General features: G+C 52.5%; 1 protein-coding gene across 1 annotated transcript in view; it reads left to right on the top strand.

The window, feature by feature from the left end:
• The first annotated feature begins 13,032 nt into the window (after positions 1-13,032).
• The window catches only part of ZAN (zonadhesin), a 49,643-nt gene continuing 43,679 nt past the window's right edge, over positions 13,033-18,996 (top strand). Inside the window, exons 1-9 of the mRNA XM_053260859.1 lie at positions 13,033-13,066; positions 13,160-13,306; positions 13,881-14,134; positions 15,206-15,290; positions 15,406-15,552; positions 16,217-16,384; positions 16,552-16,649; positions 16,961-17,033; positions 17,175-17,321. Of these exons, the coding sequence (XP_053116834.1) occupies positions 13,033-13,066; positions 13,160-13,306; positions 13,881-14,134; positions 15,206-15,290; positions 15,406-15,552; positions 16,217-16,384; positions 16,552-16,649; positions 16,961-17,033; positions 17,175-17,321 (1,153 nt within the window). The remainder of the gene's footprint in view (positions 13,067-13,159; positions 13,307-13,880; positions 14,135-15,205; positions 15,291-15,405; positions 15,553-16,216; positions 16,385-16,551; positions 16,650-16,960; positions 17,034-17,174; positions 17,322-18,996) is intronic.

The following is an 18,996-nucleotide window of genomic DNA, read 5'->3' as shown; positions in this document are numbered from 1 at the left end:
GATCTGCCAGAAAGGTAGGAGCAGAACCACTGCAAAGCAATGCCTCCCACCCCCAACTCCCTCAGACGTTCCGGAAGGATACTATGGTCGATAGTATCGAAATCCGCCGAGAGATCCAAAAGGACCAACAACTTCCTCTGTCAAGTCCCTATTGGAGATCATCCATCAGGCCGACCAAGGCAGTCTCCACCCCATAGCCCGTCCAAAAACTGGTTTGAAATGGTCTAGATAGTCAGTTTCCTCCAAGACCGCCTGCAGCTGTGAGGCCACCACCTTCTCAATCACCTCGCCAAGCCACAGGTGGTTGGAGACAGGTCTGTAGCTACTAAACTTTGAGGGGTCCAAGGCAGGCTTCTTAAGAATAGGTCTAATAATTGCCTCCTTTAAACGAGGCATCCTGCGCTCTCTCAGAGAGGTATTTATAATTGCCACCAGGCTTTCCACAACAACCCCCTTGCCAGATAGTATAAGCCACGTTGGGCAAGGATCAAGCAGACAGGTGGTAGGATGCACCGTTCAGAGCAGCTTGTCCACATCCTCAGGAGTCACAAACTGAAATTGATCCAGCCTAACCACACAAGAGGAGTTGCTGGATACCTCTGCATCTGACACTGCGATAACTGTGGAGTCTAAATCTAGATCTAGATCGACCCAAATATGAGAGACTTTGTCCACACAAAAATCATTAAAAGCATCACAGCAGGCAACTGATGGTTTCAAATTCAGGGGCGCAGGGGGCCCACTAGCCCCCTCACAACCCTGAATAGCTCCGCTGGACGAGAGCCTGCGAAAGCAATACGGCAGAAAATAAACACTTCTTTGCTGCACGTATAGCCAGAGCATAGATCTTTAAATGTGCTCTGTGTCGCAATCTGTCGGATTCAAGTTGAGTCTTCCTCCACTTGCGCTTCAGTCGTCCACCTTGCCGCTTCAGCTCCCACAGATCTTCCGTATACCAAGGAGCCATTTTTGAAGTGGGTCGGAGAGGACACTTAGGAGCTATCATGTCTATTGCCCTGGTGAGTTGATTATTCCAGTTCTTCACCAAGGCATCAGCCGGATCGCCGGCAGGGCCAACATTAAATCCTTCCAAGGCTTCTTGGAATCCTATTGGATCCAATAACATTTTTGGATGGACCATTCTAATAGGTCCCTCACCCCTGCAGAGGTGGGACGCAACTGTGAATCCAACCTTAACCAGATGGTGGTCCGTCCATGACAATGGAGAAATCACAGGAGTCCCCACCCACGGAACACCACCCTGATCAGAATGAAAGATCAGATCAAGAGTATGACCAGCAACATGTGTCGGTCCAGAGACCACTTGGGATAGGCCCATAGTTGTCATGGCTGCTATGAACTCCTGAGCTGCACCAGACAACCCGGTCCTGAAGTGGATATTGAAGTCCCCCAGCACCACGTATATGTTCAGCATAGAAATTGAATAAATAAGGAGAAAGTATACAGTCCTGTCTTTGCTAATCTGGAACCAATCTGTTTCACCATGATCCGTCTGGACTGTGGCTTCCTGTGTAGGTTTCTCATGAGAACAATGAGATGTTCTGGGACACCCATTTTCCTAAAGAAATTCCACAACTTGATATGGTTGATGCAATCAAAGGCTTTTCTGTAGTCAATAAAGCACATATTGACTTCCTTTTGGTATTCTTTGATTTTCCCCAATTATCTCAGCGTACATCAGCAATGATGTCTCTTGTTCCTCGCTCTTTTCTGAAACCAGCTTGAACATCCGGCATTTCCCTTTCCACGTAGGGCTCTAATCTGCGTTGGACAATCCTGAGCATTATTTTGCTAGCATGTGAAATTAAGGATATTTTGTGATGGTTTGTGCAATCTGTTAAGTCTCCTTTCTTTGGTATGGGTATCTACACTGACCTCTTCCAATCTGTTGGCCACTGTGTCGTTCTCCAAATTTGCTGGCATAGTTTGATTAGAGCCTTGACTAATTCTTCTTCTGTTGCCTGCCATATTTCTGTAGCTATTCCATCCATTCCTTTAGCCTTCTGACTTGGTAATGACCTGAGTGCTGATCTAATTTCATCTTCCCCTACTAGAGGTTTTTGCAAGTAGGGAATATCATCTAGAGGATCGTGGATGTTATCGTCCCTGCTGTACAGATTTTCAGTATACTCCTTACATCTCTGTTTGATCTTCTCTGAATCTGTTACTATCTGTCCTTTGGCATCCCTTAACATATCAATTCAAGGTTGGAACCTCCTTTTGAGTTCAGAGATCTTTTGGAAAACTTTCCTTCTTTTTCCATGTCTGTTTCCATCCTCGAGGTCTTTACAGATGTGTTTGTAATACTGCTCCTTGACTCTTCTAACAGCTTTCTGAAATCCCCTATTAAGTTCCTTCCTGTGGTCTTTATCTTTCTTGACTTTGGCTTCTCTCCTCTTCTCGGCAATTTCCACTGTCTGTTCTGACATCCATTTTGCTTTCTTCTGTTTCTTGGTCTTTGGCAGTCTCTTTTCACATTCAGCAACTTCTTTGATTTCATTCCACAGTTCCTCTGGTTCCCTATCAATGTAGTTCAGAACTTCAAAGTGGTTCCTGATGTTCTCCTTGAAAATGGTGGGTACATTCTCAAGATCGTATCATGGAAGCTGGATAGCTTTGTTTTTCTGCTTTAGCTTGACATGGAACTTGCACAGCAGCAGTTCCTGGTTCTTCAAGCCAATTGTGGATCGGCCCCCGGCCACGTCTTTGCTGCTATAACTGAGCTCTTCCACCTCCTTGCACCAATAATGTAATCAATTTGATTTCTGTGTACTCCATCTGGTGTTGTCCATGTGTATAGGCGCCGCTTTGGTTGTATGAAGAATGTGTTAGCAATTAAGAGATCATTGGTTTAGCAAAAACTAAGTCATTCTCTTGCTTCATTTCTATTTCCTAGGCCATACAGTCTGACTGTGTTTTCCTCTTTACTATTTCCAACTTTGGAATTCCAGTCTCCAACCACCACCAGCACATCTTGCTTGCATGTTTGTCAATTTCAGACTGAACTTCTGCATAAAACTCAACTTCCTCTTCTTCTGCAGCAGTCATTGGGGCATAGACTTGAAGCACTGTCATGTTAAAGGGTTGTCCACGAAATCTAATTGATATAAGTTGGTCACTGACCGCGTTGTACCCAAGTACTGTCATTTTTGTATCCTTCCTGATTATGAAAGCAATGCCATTCCATTGCTTTTTGTGTCCTGAGTAGTAAATGGTATGATTTTCTGGCTGAAAGTGTCTCATTCCAGTCCACTTTAATTCACTGATGTCCAAGATGTCTATCCGTGGTCGAGTCATTTCACCTTTCTTTCACTGTATTGCGCTTTCCCATTTTCATGCTGCTTATGCTCCACGTTCCCATTGTAATTCTGTCTCCGCAGCTTCGGATTTTCTTTTCCCGCACGACAACATCAGCCGCTAGATGTCCAAAAGGCTTTTATCTAACCGCGTCATACACACCATCGGTACTCTGAGATCCTCAGTAGCATGTTGAGTGCCATCCGACCTCAGGGGCCCATCACCCGGCACGACATCATTCTATTTTGTCTATCCATGTGGTTTTCTTGGTGAAATACAGGCGTGGTTTACCATTGCCTCCTCCTGCGCAGTGTGAAATGATGCCTTTGTCCTTGTCACTGAAGTGATCATCCGCCTCCAGCACCTTCCTATGTTGCTGCTGCCGCCCAATATGGTGCCTGCTTGCTTTAGCTGGGCAGCTGGGATGACCTTTGCAGGTTGGGTGACCCTGCTGGGAGTAGACCTGCCCGCTTGGCCCATCCCTCCCAGGAACACCCCGTGCAGCAGGACTTGGGGGGCGGGTATAGCTTGCCATTCATACTGATGAGGGTGGGGTGTCGATTAAGAGGTTGCAGGAGGGCACCAGAACCAGAAGAAACCACCACCACCCCCATGTGGCCGACGACAATCCCTTGCTGGGAGAGCAGCCTTGCCACGGCACCGCCCCTCCTGGAGAAGAAGAGCGGCCCGCCGCCGGAGGGGGGATTCCCTGGCCCAGGAGGGGGCCGGCCAGGCAAGGGCATCTGCTGCAGCCCAGGAGGAGGGACCCCCAGCCCGGGGGCGGCGCGGCGGCGGCGGCGGCTCTCCCTCGACCAGGCCCCGAGGTCGCCTTGGGCAGCCCCGGGGCCAGCCGCTGGGCGGGCTGCAGGCGGCTCCCGCTGGTTCCGGCACGGAGCGCGGCTGGGCCGGGCCGCTCGCTCCTCGCTCCGGGGGATGCGGCGGCGGCGGCGGAGCGCGAGGCCATGCGCGAAGAGGGCTGCGCTCCTCCGCCCCCGCGTCTGCGGGACGCCAGGAGGGGGCCGGGCGAGATGACGAGCCCCAGGACGCTCCGGCGGGGAGGACGGCCCGGCGAGTGCGAGGAGCGCGGCGGGGGCGGCGGGCGGGTGGAAGCGGCGCCGGCCGCCGTCTCTGGGCGGGCGCCGAGGAGGCTGCCGCTGCGCGCCTTGACTCGGCCCTCTGCTGCGCAGCGAGCGGGCGCCACGTGGGAAGTCGGCGGCGGCCGAGCGGCTGGGAGGAAGCCCGCCGAGAGCGGACCGGGGCCGGGCGGGGGGAGCTGCAGCCTCCTCCTCCTCCTCCTCCTGGCAGCGCCCCCCCCCCCGCCAGCCCAGGCAAGCCTCTGCCTCTCTGCGGGGGAGGGTCTTCCAGATGAGAGGACGTGGGGCACGGCCAAGAAGCCCCGGCGCCTGCCCCCCCTCCTCCCCCACACAACTGGTCCCCCCCACACACGGCCGGAGGAGGGGGCTGCTGCTGTTGCTGCCGCTGCCGGGATGGAGTCCGGGTCCCCGCAGCGCTCTCCGCGAGGAGGAGGAGGAGGTCCGCCTTGGTCCTGTCTCTCCCTCCCCGTTTCTGGCCCAGACAACAGACTTCAAAGAATGGCCATTTCTAGGAGTCAGTCAGAAGCAACATCGTGAGCCAGAGAGCGGCGCTGACACACAATGTGACAGTATTTAGCCACTGAATTAGTAGACTTAGAGTTAAAATTAGACAATAAGACATTTAGATAGAATTCATCTGGCTGTCCAGGATATGTCTTCAGCCAAGGTAAAATAAGATTTATACAAATATCCTTCTGGAGGTCGCAATATAAAATAACGTGACCAGTGGTCTCCACGGGCAAAGCCGAGAAGAATAAGGGACCCCTTTAAACCTCCCATAAAGCACTGCCGATGGAAGCGCATTTAACCACGCTAGTGTCTTATCACATCTGAATGTAGGAAAGGTAATATCTCTTAGGTTTGCAGCAGGGTTCAAGCTAAAAATCTGATCACCAAGATGCACATTCTTTGAAATTTTGGCTACTTCAAGTTGTAACTCAACATCCATTATTCGTTAGAGTCATAACCCAAGCTGCTTAGTTCGTCAAGCGAGATCCCATAAAATTGAGATTTTGTTTCAACCAATCATTTCCACATAGAATTAAAGGCATCAGTTGATGTAAGCAGAGCAAGACCTGGTTGGATGTAATATATTTTTAACCAAAATGAAAAAAATACATTTCCAATATTCTGCCTCCGCAGTACAGAGACCTACTTCATGCCTGATGACAACGTTAGGGACACAACTGGGAACCTGTAAGATGGACCTGACACATTTTGTTTGAATAACCTGCAAGGGTGTAAAGTTAGCAAAGGGACCAAGGTTTAGCTGTGGGTAAACCTTGGCAACAAATAATTTGATAGTTGCTGGGATGTATAAAGCCCCCTTTGTAAAATAAAAGGATCTAATTGAGTTAGTTGATCATTGGGCATTCTGTGTGATGTAATTTAAATGTGCCTGACGATGGCCCGAAAAATGGAAAACCACACCCAGGTATTTAAAGATTTTTACGAAAGGCGGCATATAAATCAACCCAATACATACAATAAAAATGTGTGTGTGCTTTTTAAAGCAAACAGCAGCCAAACAGAACCATTCAAATAATAATAATAATCTGAAATCATACACAACTAAAACCCAGTTTTGAAATGTGAGTGTGCCCTTCCCTTCTCCCTGCCCCCCCTTCTCCCTCCACAGCATGAGTGAGGAAGAGGAGGGTGGCAAACATAAGACACAAGTACATACTCTGCTGGTGTTGTTTGAATGGTTGCATCTTAATTGCATGACTACATTTTACATTGTGTCCCTCCTTGCTGTTGCAAGTCACATGGAATACGTTGGCAAAAGCGGGGTGAGGGGTATACTCAGTCTGAAATACAGGTCTAGTCAATTACAAGCCCCCAGTTCAGACCTTTCACAGAACCAAGCTGAACACATTCACAGAGCAGGCAGGAGGAGGAGGAGACAGGCCATGTGCTTGGGAGGGCGTCCGCTGAGACATGTAGAACCACCAGCCACAGAGGCCTTCCCTAGTAGTGCCTTCTTCGTATACCTTCCAACTGAGTAGTCAGTATCCTCTGCTGTGAAGACAGATGCAAATAACTCATTTAGCTTCTGTGCAATCTCCTTATTCTCCTGATGAAACTGAGGTGGCCTGTGCTTATCAGTTCAATGTGGTTTAGAGCCTGGGTGGTTCCTCCTGGAAAGAAGGATCCCGCCTTGCCCTTATCTGCTGCCGATGATGACCGAGCGGGTTTCCCTTCTGGAATGTACCCCAGGGTTCCACGGCATGCAATGGCCTGGCACCAAAGATATCTTTAGTCTCCCTTGGGTATCTCCGCATCCCGCCCATGCTGGATCTTTGCCCAGTGCCACACACACTCCACAGAACCTTGGGACCTTGTTGATGTCTTACAAAGGAGTGGTATGTGTGGGTGTGCAAGGTTCACCCATGTAATTTGGCAGTGATTAATGTGACCTGGAGATTGGGTGGGTGGGGGAGCTGCAGTATATCTGGTAGAGAGCGGGATGCCCTCGGTCTGTTTGCCCCACCATCCGTTAGGATGAGCACTGGAACGACCCAGCTGCTGGCATTTCTTCTGGTCCTTGAGGGCCTTGCAGGAGCAGACGCACACCAGACCAGAGGCAAAACGCTTGGGTGAGACCCCAGAGGAAGTGGTGGCAGGGATTAATTTTTGAGATGATCTCTGTAGGGTTGGGCATTTGACCAGTCAGAAAAACTGGGTCTGTTCCGCAGTTAAATAATGGTAGAAATATTCTTGGAATGCTAATTTTACTAGAAGAGCAAAAAGATCTTTCGGTTATCAAAAAGTGTGATGCTTGTGCTAGTTACAAAAACAAATTAGTTAAGCATTATTGTAAAACCACAAAATTGTTATAAATTGCAATGGATTCTTATAGATGTTTAACAGTGTTCCGTTCTGTATGGTTTCTGTTCATGTGAACAATTCACATTTTTCTGTATGCTTTTGATCCTGCAACATCAGGCTCTGCCTACAGTTTCAATAGGAAGGAAGGAAGGAAGGAAGGAAGAGAGATTTTTTCTTTCTTTAAAAAAAAAATCAACTTTAAAAAACAAACAAACTCATGTTTTAGAGGGATTTGTGGTAAGGGAGTAGGTAAGCAGCAGATCATTCCTCATAAGCCAGGGCACGGCTCTCAAACTTGGGCCCCCCAAAGTAGTTGGCCTGCATCATCATACCCAGCGGCCAAAGGGAATGATGGGGATTGTGGTCCAACAACATCGGAACCTAAGGACAGCCCTGCTGGGTCAGGCCTCAGGAGGCCCATCTAATCCAGCATCCTGTTTCTCACAGTGGCCCACCAGAAGCCCACAGGGTCAGGGCTTCATGACCAATATTTAATTGTGATCAGTCAAGAGGTGCACAGCCAGCAACATTTGACTGGTCAGTTGACCGGCGTGCCAGCCATCACCTTGGGATGAGAAATTAATTGAATATGAGCAGAATAAACTACATCATTTAGATGTTTCCTTCCTTTTATTTTCTTTGTTTGCAAGGAAGGGAAGGAGAGGGGTTTGTTTGTTTTTCCTGGGGAGGGTCTCAGAACAATGAGAACTAGATGCCCTCCGCTCCTGCCTGTGGGCTTCTCAGAGGCATCTGGTGGGCCACTGTGTGAAACAAGATGCTGGACTAGATGGGCTTCCTTGGGCCCGATCCCGCAGGGCTGTTCTTATGTTTTTATGTTCAACTTTATTTTAATCGTTGGGGATATCAAATTCTGCAAGCTTGTGGCAACCCAATGGATATAGAGCTGGATGCTGCAATATTAGGACAGGGCGGTGGTCCAGGGTTCCTTCCTTTCTCTGGTAGTTCCATTTCAGCTCTCTGATCCTATAACAACATTGCCCTGGAAAGAAGCAAGCACCTAGGTAGATCCTTTAGTATTTGGCTTCTTCCCAGCTCTCTCCCTAAATGCATGCTGGCAGTCAAGGCCAAAATGCTTCTGATTTCTGTTCTTTAAAACTGACCACTGGAGTTTGAGCTTCACCCTCTCTGTAGATTCCAGGCTAAGCACTTTCTGCTGAGCTTCCTTAGAAAAGGAAAATCTGGTCTGTTTGCAGGATGCTACGTATCTGGCAGCTCAGGTCTGGCAGCGGACTGCAAAAATCTTTATTAGGCCAGTAGGCCACACCCAGGAGTGTAGCCGGGGGAGAGGGGGCCCATGTTCACCCCTCTCCCCGGTGGCCCCTTGGATAATGAAGGAAATCGGGAGGGGTGGAGCTGGGGGGCCCTCAGGAGCTGGGGGGGCCTGGTTCTTTGAACCCATCCGCTCAATTATAGCGACATCCCTGGCCACAACATCAGTAATTGGGTAAGACAAGCGTCATACCTACGTTCTGGAGCTGGGCACCCTCCCGTTTTGCATTCACCTGCGAGGAAAAAGCAAGCGAGGAGGCAGGAGAAGTGATTGCCTGCATGAGAGAAGCTGGCTAGGAGGGCCTTTCCTTCCCCCTCATTAAACAGCTGGCTACTGCGGCTGGGTAGGACGGAGCCCACCACCTCCCCGGCAGGAGCCTGGCACACGGTCACCCTCCTCCCTCCTGCCTTGCTTTCCCCTCGCACCCCATCGCAAAGCAGGGATGGTTTCTGCCCATTCGTTCTCCGAAGAACCATGTGAGACCCATCAGCCAAGTCCCCGTTGGACAGATGGGAGGGTCCGGAGAGGGGGATTTCTTGGAGGGATGAGCTGAATTCCCCGCCCATGGCTCAGATTCAGAACTCTTCCCGCTGGCAGGGGTGGCCCTTGCATGGGGCAAGGTGAAGCAGCCACCTCCGAGGGCAGGTGCCTGGGGCGCCAGCAGGACGACAGCTCCTTGGGACCCCGGATTGACCCCGGCAACGTCTGCAAGGAGCCTGGGGGGCCTCTCCTCGCACACCTTGACAGCAGCGCAAGCGGAGGAGGCAGCGGCGGCTACTGGCCACCGGCCCTCCTTCCCAGCCCCTCACACCCCTGCTTGCTCCGCTTGCAAGGGTCGGTTTGGGAAGGGGGCTGGCCCCACAAGGGCCGGGGGGAGGGGCAAGGCAGCATTCGACACCTCAACTCAGGCGCCCCGATGCCGTGGGCCACCCCTGGCCCACACCACCTTCCCGCTGAACTTCATGACTTTCCCTCCCTAGGAGCAGCCTGGCTTGTAACCTCCCTCTCCTCTAAAAGAGCCAAGGGCTATGTTTTTATCCCCCCCCTCCCCACATACACACACCCTTAACCAGCCTGGCGACTTTATAGCTGCATAATTTCTTTATGGCTGGTGTGTCTTCATCCCAATGGGCTCCTTGCAGGAGATAATGGCCATGCCCACACCCCACGCCAAATTCCCACTGACGTTGCTCCTGGCTTGGACTTTGGGCACAGAACACCAAACAGGCCGGGAGGGTAGGAAATGGCTCCAAAGGTCAGCCGCGGGGTGGGGCGAGGGTGGGGGAGAATTCAGCCTCATCATACTTGAGGTCGGTGTCATGAGTTGACCGAGGTGCCAGGTCCATGTCCTTCCTTCCTTCCTTCCTTCCTTCCTTCCTTCCTTTTGTGCACACCCTTTGAAAGGTTAAAAAGTCAACTGCTCACCAATGCCGCATTGACAGCAGAGCATACAGGAAGTGACTCTCCGATCACTTGGCGTGGGTCAGTCGCCCCTTCGGCCCTCTTTAAACACCCAGCCCCATTCACAGCCAGCATGGTTCAAAAGCAGGAGGAAAGTGGGCTTCTTTCCTCACCCTTCCCATCTGGGAAGGCCCTCCCCATGCCTCCTCTGTAGACTCCTTTCGCCTCCCAAAAAGGACTGCACCACTTCAGCCCTCCGGCTGTGGTTGGACTACAGCTCCCATCATCCCTGACTATTGGCCACTTTGGCTGGGGATGATGGGGATTGTAGTCCAACCACAGCTGGAAGGCCAAATAGTGCACCTGCCCCACCCACCCCTTCCAGCCCAGCACATTTGGGAGATGGGCCCCTCTGGTCCCCCTGCTGGAGGAGAAAATCCCGCAGCCTCACTCTGGGTGCAGAGACAATCCCAGTATCCAAGCCGGGCAGTGCACGTTGCTTATTAGGACCGACTGAGAGCAAGATCTCCTTGGAGACCTCCAGAACTCCTCTTCAGGCTGGATGATGCACAGAGCCACCAGCTGTGTGAGGGGACCGGAGGGCGGGAAATACCCAGAGCAGCAGCCGTGACTCTTAAGGCAGAGGGCGGAAGAAGGCGTTAGGGATGTGCGAAACGTTTCGGATACAAAATGTTTTGTACCCCAAACAGCCTGTTTCGGGTGTTTTGTAGACAAAACAAAACACCCATTTTCCAGATCCAAAAGTTTTGTATACAAAACAAAACGCCCCAAAACGTTCGGCTACAAAACGTTTGGTTGTTTCGGACCTCCATTTTGTGGTGATCTCTGAGTCAGTCTCCATTTTGTGTTTGACATCTCTTTGAATTTCCCACCCTTCCAGCCTTCTGATCAGTGACATAAATCATGGGCTGACCTGCTGGCAATTCCCTCCTTGTTCCCCATTGGCTCTTTTGCTTCTTCCCACTCGTTACTGACCCCACATTGGCCAGGGGAAGAGTTGCTAATCCATGGGGTTCTGTTGTTTCTGTGGTGTTCTGAGTGTAGATTCTCTGGTAGCATATGAGAGTGGATTCTTGTTTTTCACTGAAAATCTCATATGCTACCAGAGAATCTACAATGAACACCTCAGAAACAACAAAACCCAGTACCCCACAGGCTTGTGGGTGTGGGGGTGGTTGGCACCTTATGTGCACTACACAACCGCTCGCTCTGGGCACCCCAGTGCCCCCCAAGTGGAATTATGGGGCTGCTGAAACCTCCATTATTCCCCATGGGAGAAATCTTAAAGACACGTAAACTTCAACAAATCACAAAAGATCAGCCCTTTGCCCAATTCCTTTGAAATAATTCTGGAAGTTTCCTTGCCCCCATTGGGCACTACCACCCGCCACACTCTGCTCGGGGTCATCCCTTTCCCCTTGATTTGAAGCGATACATTTGCTGGAATCCCCACTATTCCCTATGGGAAAATTCTTAAAGATGTGTAAACTTAAAAAAAAAATCACCAAAAAAAATCTGCCCTTTGCCTAATTCCTTTGAAATTTGGGTGGTAGCTTCCACCCATTGGACACTACCACCACCACCCACTCTTTTTGCCCTGAGAACCTTTTTAAAAATCCAAATCGATTCGGATTCAGATTCAGAAAATTTGGCTACAAAACAAAACAGGGCTGATTCAGATTCAGAAAATTTGGGTACAAAACAAAACGGGGATGTTTCGATTTGGATACAAACCGAAACAAGAAAATTCCAAAATGCACACCCCTAGAAGGCATTAGGAAGAGAGGAAACTGCCATATACTGAGTCAGACCATTGGTCTATCTAGCTCAGTATTGTCTTCACAGACTGGCAGCGGCTTCTCCAAGGTTGCAGGCAGGAGTCTCTCTCAGCCCTACCTTGGAGGCGAGGGGTTCTCCCGCTTGGCTGCCCAGATGTTGTTGTTGGGCTACAACTCCCCTCATCCTCAAAGGCCCTTCTGGCTGGGGACGACGGGAGTTGTAGTCCAACCACAGCCGGGCACCCCCGCTTGGCGTTTTCTTGAAACTATACAATCCAGCAGCGACTTGGATCTGCCTTCCGAAGTAAGGCAAAAGAGTCGCTTGTGAGGCAGAGAGCAGAAGGGAGGATCAAAGTGAGACTCCTGATGTTCCTATAGCAAGCGGTGGGGGGGGGGGCAGGTGCACAAGGTAAACAGCCCTCAGAAGACAACGTGGGTGGTGTGATCTAGTGGCCGGAGGAGGGCCTGCATCCTCCACCCCAGAAGAAAATGAAGTCCCATCGAAGAGGCCATTGGCACCTTCTGCCTAAAGGCAACGGAGTGGGTTTCTTAGGGGCGCACCACTCCCCAGGCTGAGGGTCAGAGATGCCCCAACTGGGGAACTCCAGAGCCCTCCAGCCATGTGCCGAAGCAGCCAACGTCTCTGAGCAGGCGCCCCAGGTGCTGGTGGCTTGGGCAAAAGCCGCATGAAGCTGGGTTCTCCTCCCCGCCAATGCCAAGGGCACCTGAGCCCTCCAGGGCTCTGGACACAAGCCGCAGGGGTAGCTCTTCTCTCTTCTCCTGTTTCAGGACAAGCCACCTCCTGGGCGTGGAGTCACGGCGGAGCCCCTTTGCCACGCAGTGTGAGTGACGCACCTTGGCTGGGCATCAGGCCTCTTCCCCCCTCGCCTGCCCCTCCTGGGTGTCCCGAGAGGAGGCTGGCACGGCTTCTTTGCGTCCTTGTCTGCCGCCCACAGAGCAGGAGTTCCCAGCCACCGGTCCCCAGATGTTGTGGCCAGGGGGGTGATGGGGGTTGCAGTCTAACAATGGTCCAGGTTGGGGGCCCCTGGAACAAACCACCACCCGGAAGCAGCAGCCTGTGGTTTGGGGAGCCCGTTTGGAATCGTGGGGATTGCTGGGGGCAGACCTGGCGACTGCCCGGGAGTAGCCTGACCCCTGAAGTGAAAGAGGCCCCAAGCTGGGCCCTGGGCGTGGGAGCAGCTTCAGACCTGCAGGGATCCGTGTCTGATTGAAATAATGGGACGGATGAAATAGATCCAAGAGGGAGACCCCGGCAGGCCTTGAGAAAGATCTCCGCATGGCTGTGGAGGGCCGGCTCTTGGGGGCAGCTGGTGGGGACCCCTCTATCCCCACCCAGGAACCAGCCTTGGCAGGCACACAGAGGGGTTTCTAAGCTCTGCCCCCCTCTGCTCCACTTCGCTTAGCCACCCTCACCAGCTGCGACTTTGACGACCCGGAAAGCCCGTTCTGTGACTGGATCCAGCCGAAGGATGACGGCGCCGAGTGGCTCCGAGGCGAAGGGCAAAAGCCCGGGGAGAGCCCCGGCCCCCCCGGAGGGCATCCTGAACGGAGTAAGACGTTTGGCCAAGCCCCCCCCCAAGGGAGGGCCCAGCCTGCTCTCAGGCCAGAGGCAGCTGAGCAGGGAAAAGATGGGTGAGGCAGGATAAGTCAGGGGGATGCAAAAGTCTCTCTTATGGGGAGAAAGCAGACAGGAGAGACTTTGCTTCCTCTGACATTGCGCAGGGAGAGAGCAACTGGCCCTCTGCAGCTCCAGCTCAGCATCGCTCCAGTCAGTGGCCATTGCTGGTGTCCACCTTATGGTTCGTTTTAGACTGTGACCCCTTTGGGGTCAGGGAACCATCCTATTCATTTATTTTATTTAGCAGATTATATCTTATTTACTTTTTGGTTTTTGCGATCTAATCCGCTTTGAGAATGTCTGTTGAAAAGCAGAAAGTAAATATTAATTAATCAATTAATTAGTAGCGGTAGCAGTAGCAGCAAAGAGCCAGCGCTTGCGCCACAAAGCCAGCCTCCCCGCTACTCAGGGGTGCAGCACCAGTGTTCCCCCTGCCTGGTTGATGACCGCTGCTCCCATGAGCAGTCCTGCATTTTAAAAAAGGGCGACTTCTTGTCCGGCTCCAGGAGGATCCTACATCTACCCGGAGGCAAGAGGAGCGGTGCAGCTGCAAAGCCCAGATCTGAACCCCGCCACGTCTGAGGTGTGCGTGGAGTTTCTGTATTATTTGTACGGTCTAGAAGAGGAGGACCAGCTGGGAGTGAACGTCCAGGATCCTTCAGGGAACACCACCACCTTGTGGAGCCGAAGGGGACTGCAGAGTTCCGCCTGGCTGCTTGGAGCTGTGACTGTCCAGAACCCGGTTCAGCGCCCGTTTAAGGCAAGTTGGTGGCTGGGGAGAAGCTGAAGACACGTCTGCAGTGCAGGCCCCCCCTACATGGTTTTGCGCGATGTGTACACCCAGGAGGAGGATTTGGGGCTCCCCTTTTTGCTAACCCCGTCTCCTGTTCTATTTGCAAGTTCTACATTTTTTAGCATGCAACTGATCTCTTGCAAAGTTCATCTGACTTCACTAGAATTTGGCAGCTCATCTCTTGCCAAGCTTAGCTTAACTGTTAAAAGCTGGGCTTCTTACAAGAGCTGTTGAATCTCAGTTCTGACAAAGCTTATCTTCTTTATGTTAATTAATTCCCAGTTCTTCTCTCTCATTTGAGCTACGAACCCAGCCCTTGCACATCTTTGCTTCCCTGTTTGAATGAACTCACCTGGGAAATGACTGAGCTCTGGACTGACTGATGAGCTCAGCTCTGTGAAGCCTGTCTTCACATGCAGAGGAGTTGAGCTTCTGCAGAGAGCTCTGCTTTGTTATAAGAGGCACCTGAGCTCTTGCAAAGTTCATGCTGACTGAAAGTGCACTAACTGCCCCACCTCCACCAATGGGAGCTCCATCAGTCCCCATGCTGATTTGAAACTGTTCATACATTTTGAGACTTTAATACCCTGCAGTATAAACTTGCACTCAAAGAAGACGCAAAAAGAAAACTCCCGCCCTATCCAGATGTGATGCTCTGGTCATTTAACATGAAGAGAATGACTCAAAGTAGTCCCATTGAAATCAAAAGGACAAGTTAGGCCAGGGGTCCCAACCAGTGGCCCTCCAGATGTTTCTGGACTACAACTCCCATCACCCCAGCTACAATTTGTTGTGGCTGAGGATGATGGGAGTTGTAGTCCAGCAACATCTGCAGGGCCACTAGCTGGGAACCCCTGAGCTAAGCAATGCTTAACTCATCCTTTTAGTTTCACTGGGACTACTCTGAGTAATTTTGCTCACCATGCTGATATTTTTTCATGGCTCCTCCAGCAAACCCCCCCCCCAACACACACACTCCACCACCCTGTCCCTAATGACCGTCTCGTCCCTAATTTTCCCTCGCCTCTCTCTGTGCAGGTTGTTTTCTCAGCCACCCGGGTGGAGACTTCGGAAATTGGCCTGGCCTTGGATACCATCTCTGTCAGGGTCGGGCCTTGCTCACGTAAGCTGGGAGGGGGCAGGGAGGGCACCAGCAGAACCTGGGCTGTAATGGCAGAGCCTCTGCTCCTCCCCATCACCGTGTGAACGAGGCGGCCTTCCTGCTTCTCCCCCTGCAGCCTGCGTGGCCGGGTGCAATTTTGACACCCTGGACGATCTCTGTCAGTGGGAGAACCCTCCGGAGGGAGACACCCAGTGGGAGCAGTGGGTCGGATCCGGGGACCAGCCTGGCGTGGGACCAGAGGACGACTTCTCCAGACCCGGATGTGAGTCCAGACTGAATGCATTTCCAGAGTGGGGCGAGCGGGTCAGGATGCTCCCATTTCCAGGAGCAGTGGGGCTGGGCCTTCAGAGCACCCTGTGTAGGATGACTTTATTTTGGATGGGCAGAGGCCCTTTCCAGACTAGACCCTGCAATGGGGTCACCGCGGATCTCGGAAGGGGGCTTCCACACTCCCTGTGTGGTGACACCGCAGTCCCTACCCGGGCAGCCGGGTGCCGTTCACATCGCCCATGCCTTGTCTCGCATTTAATCGCTGCGGTAGAGAGCTAGGACGTTGTATATCTGGCGTAGGGAAGTTGCTGTTTTTTCAGGTTGTTAGTTTCCGCAAGACTCTGCTCCCCTTGCTGTTTATGTTTCGAATGCGACTTGCCTGAACGGAGGCATTTTGCTGCTGTTGAGCAGCTAGTCTGGAGAGCTCCAGAGAGGGCAGGTGGGAGGCGGGCGCTGCTTCCCTGACCGGCCTGGGGGCTTCTTGCAGGCCTGTGGCTGGCCACTATAAGCAGCAGGACGTGCTGGCCCAGATGGACCCACTTTGGATAGCTAAATGCCGCCCCCCACCCACACTCCCAGGTGCAGATTCCACCTGAGCAAGGGTTTCCCCAAACGCCGTCCAAAGCAGGGACTGACCTTTCCAAACGCCTTTGCAGTTGGTGCCTACATGTTGCTGGATTCTCTGGCTCCTGAGAGCAGTGGGGCAGCCCTCCTGAAGAGCCCCCGGTACCACTCCCCGGGGGGCTGCCTCTCCCTAAGCTTTCACTACACCCTCCACGGAGTCTCGAATGACACAGCCCTGAAAGTGTATGCAGCCCCACCAGGTAAGCCCCCACCCGCTGGGGCCTGGAAAGAGGAAAACAGGATGGGGTGGGGGTGGGGGTGGGGGGCTCAATCCTGCGGAGGTTCCTGGGCAGCTGTGCTTGGCCCTGGAGGCTGCCTGGATCCCTGAAGAGGCTGCCCATTTCTCTCCCCGTGTCTGTGTAAATAGGAGCAGAAGCAGGGTCCCCTTTGCTCAGCTTCCATGGGGAGCATGGACCTCGCTGGAATCCGGGAGCCGTTAATTACACCGGGACAGCCGAGATCCAGGTAAAAGGGGCGCAGCCTTCCGTAGCAAGGGGCAGAACTGTCCGCGTGTACCTCACTGCATCACAAGGCTAGGCTTGCTCACACCACGGCTATTATCTGGGTTTCGTGTGGGTGACCAACGCAGAAGTGGATGTGGGAAGGCATACCAGGGTGGCTTAGGGCCCGGCTTTCTCACCTGGGCGTGGTAATTCACACACTCATGCTAATGCTGGTAACCCACATTAAACCTGGGTGATTCCGGCCGTGGTGTGAACAGGGCTGCTGTCAGATTGATGGCTCCTTGATGGTCTTCCTGGGTTTCCCCTCTCTAGTTTGTCATCGAAGGCATTTACCGGGGGAAGCCTGGTCTGGCCATAGACAGTGTCCGGATCTCACCGTGTGAAGGTAACGTGTCCTCTGGGCCTCGGTGGGTGGGTGGGTGGGGGGCAGGAGAAGGACGGTGAAGCCGCCCAGGCGGAAGAAGAGGAGGGAGGAGGGGGCCCCTGGCTGCCCCAGCCTCACCGCCGTTGCCTCCCGCTGCCTCAGAGATCTTCGCCCAGTGTGACTTCAACAACAACAAGGATCCCTTCTGCGGCTGGGTCCAGCCTGAGGACAACGATGCCTCTTGGACCCGGACGAACCAAACCACCCCCACAGAAGAGACTGGGCCCCCGGGGGATTATCCCCATGGAGGTAAGGAGCTGAGGGCTGGGTCAGGGCTGAGAACCCCCCCGTCCCCCCACCCCACCCCCACCTCTTGGCTCAGGGGTTCCCAAGCCTCCTCCTCAGATGTTCCTGGACTACCGTTCCTGTCATCTCTGGCCACAATGGCCTTCAGAATGAGGAGAGATGTAATCCAACCACATCTGGGGCCCAAGCTTGGGGACCCTGGCTTAGGAACACAGGGAGCTGCCATCTACTGAGTCAGACCCTTGGTCCCTCAAGCTCAGAATCGTCTGCACTGACTGGCAGCAGCTTCTCCAGGGTTTCAGGCAGGAGTCTCTCTCAGCCCTGTCTGGAGAGGCTGTCAGGGAGGGAACTTGGGACCTTCTGCATGCAAAATTCTCTGTCACTGAGCTGGTCTAGGGGAAGAGAGCTGGTCTGGTGGTGGCAAGCGTGAACTGTCCCCTGTGCTAAGCAGGATCCACCCTGCTTTGCATTTGGATGGGAGACTACATAATTTGAGTACTGTAAGATATTCCCCTCAGGGGATGGAGCCGCTCTGGGAAGAGCAGAAGGTTCCAAGTTCCCTTCCTGGCAGCATCTCCAAGAGAGGGCTGAGAGAGACTCCTGCCTGCCACCTGGGAGAAACTGCTGCCAGTCTGTGTAGACAATACTGAGCCAGATAGACCAATGGTCTGACTCAGGATATGGCCGCTTCCTGTGTCCCTAGCTATGACCCCATCCCCAAGGTCAGGCTGGGGTGTGGTCTTTTCTTCCAGCACACCAGGTTCCTGTTCCTCCTCCTCTTTCCTGAGAAACAGGCAGGTAGATAAACTGCCCCCTGCAAGGCCTGGCAAGACAGTCAGTGGCCAGACTGTCCTCACCTCCCTCCCGGCCATCTCTGCCCATTTTTCACTGGGACGTGCCAAGAAGGAGAGAGCAGATGGCCAGATGGGGCATGTTGGGCACACTCGAAGCTGCCTTCTGTGGGCCCCTGGGCTGCTGAGGCCGCCTTCCCTGGGTCCTTCCCAGGGGCCTCTCCACTTTCTCCACCTTACGCATACGTTGATCCCGAACTGCTGTGTGGCGCTGGACATATACTCTCCTCCATTGTCTGTGCGCAGGATCTTTGGCTTCCACCCAAATTTGTTGCTTGCCATGGCCACGTAGTCCTGGAGTTTCTCGAGTATCTGTGATTTCTCCTTTAGTAGAAACTCAGCTAAATATCGTGAGAAATCATCTGTGATTGTTAAGAAATATTTTTGATTATCTATGGTTGCTGGTAGTTGTCCAGATATATCGCTGTGGATCAGCTCCAGGGGTCTTCCGGTCTTCCTTTCACTCCGCTTAGGAAATGGCTTGTTAACTGCTTTGGACTCAAGACAACAAACACAGTTAGTCACAACGTTACATGGTACAAAATCAATGCCATTAGCTAATCCCTTTTTCTTCATGTTCTGGATTGACTCATAGCTCCTGTGTCCTAGGCGTCTATGCCACAGGTGCAAGCAGTTTTCATGCAGGCATGACTTAGCAAGGTTCACTTCATTAGGCTGGTATGCCTCAGGTTTAGACCGGGCTGGTCTTTCTCTGTCTGTCTTTGATACAGGTTGCTCCTACACACTGCATAGGCCTTTGCATTTAGAGCCTACAAAGCAAACTTCTCCATTCTGGGTAACAACACATTGTCCATTTTTAATATACA

The sequence above is a fragment of the Hemicordylus capensis genome, chromosome 6 (genome assembly GCF_027244095.1).
Source record: "Hemicordylus capensis ecotype Gifberg chromosome 6, rHemCap1.1.pri, whole genome shotgun sequence".
In the NCBI taxonomy this organism is placed as follows: domain Eukaryota; kingdom Metazoa; phylum Chordata; class Lepidosauria; order Squamata; family Cordylidae; genus Hemicordylus; species Hemicordylus capensis.
The sequence above is the reverse complement of the archived record's forward strand: the minus strand, read 5'-3'. Positions and strand labels throughout refer to the sequence as shown.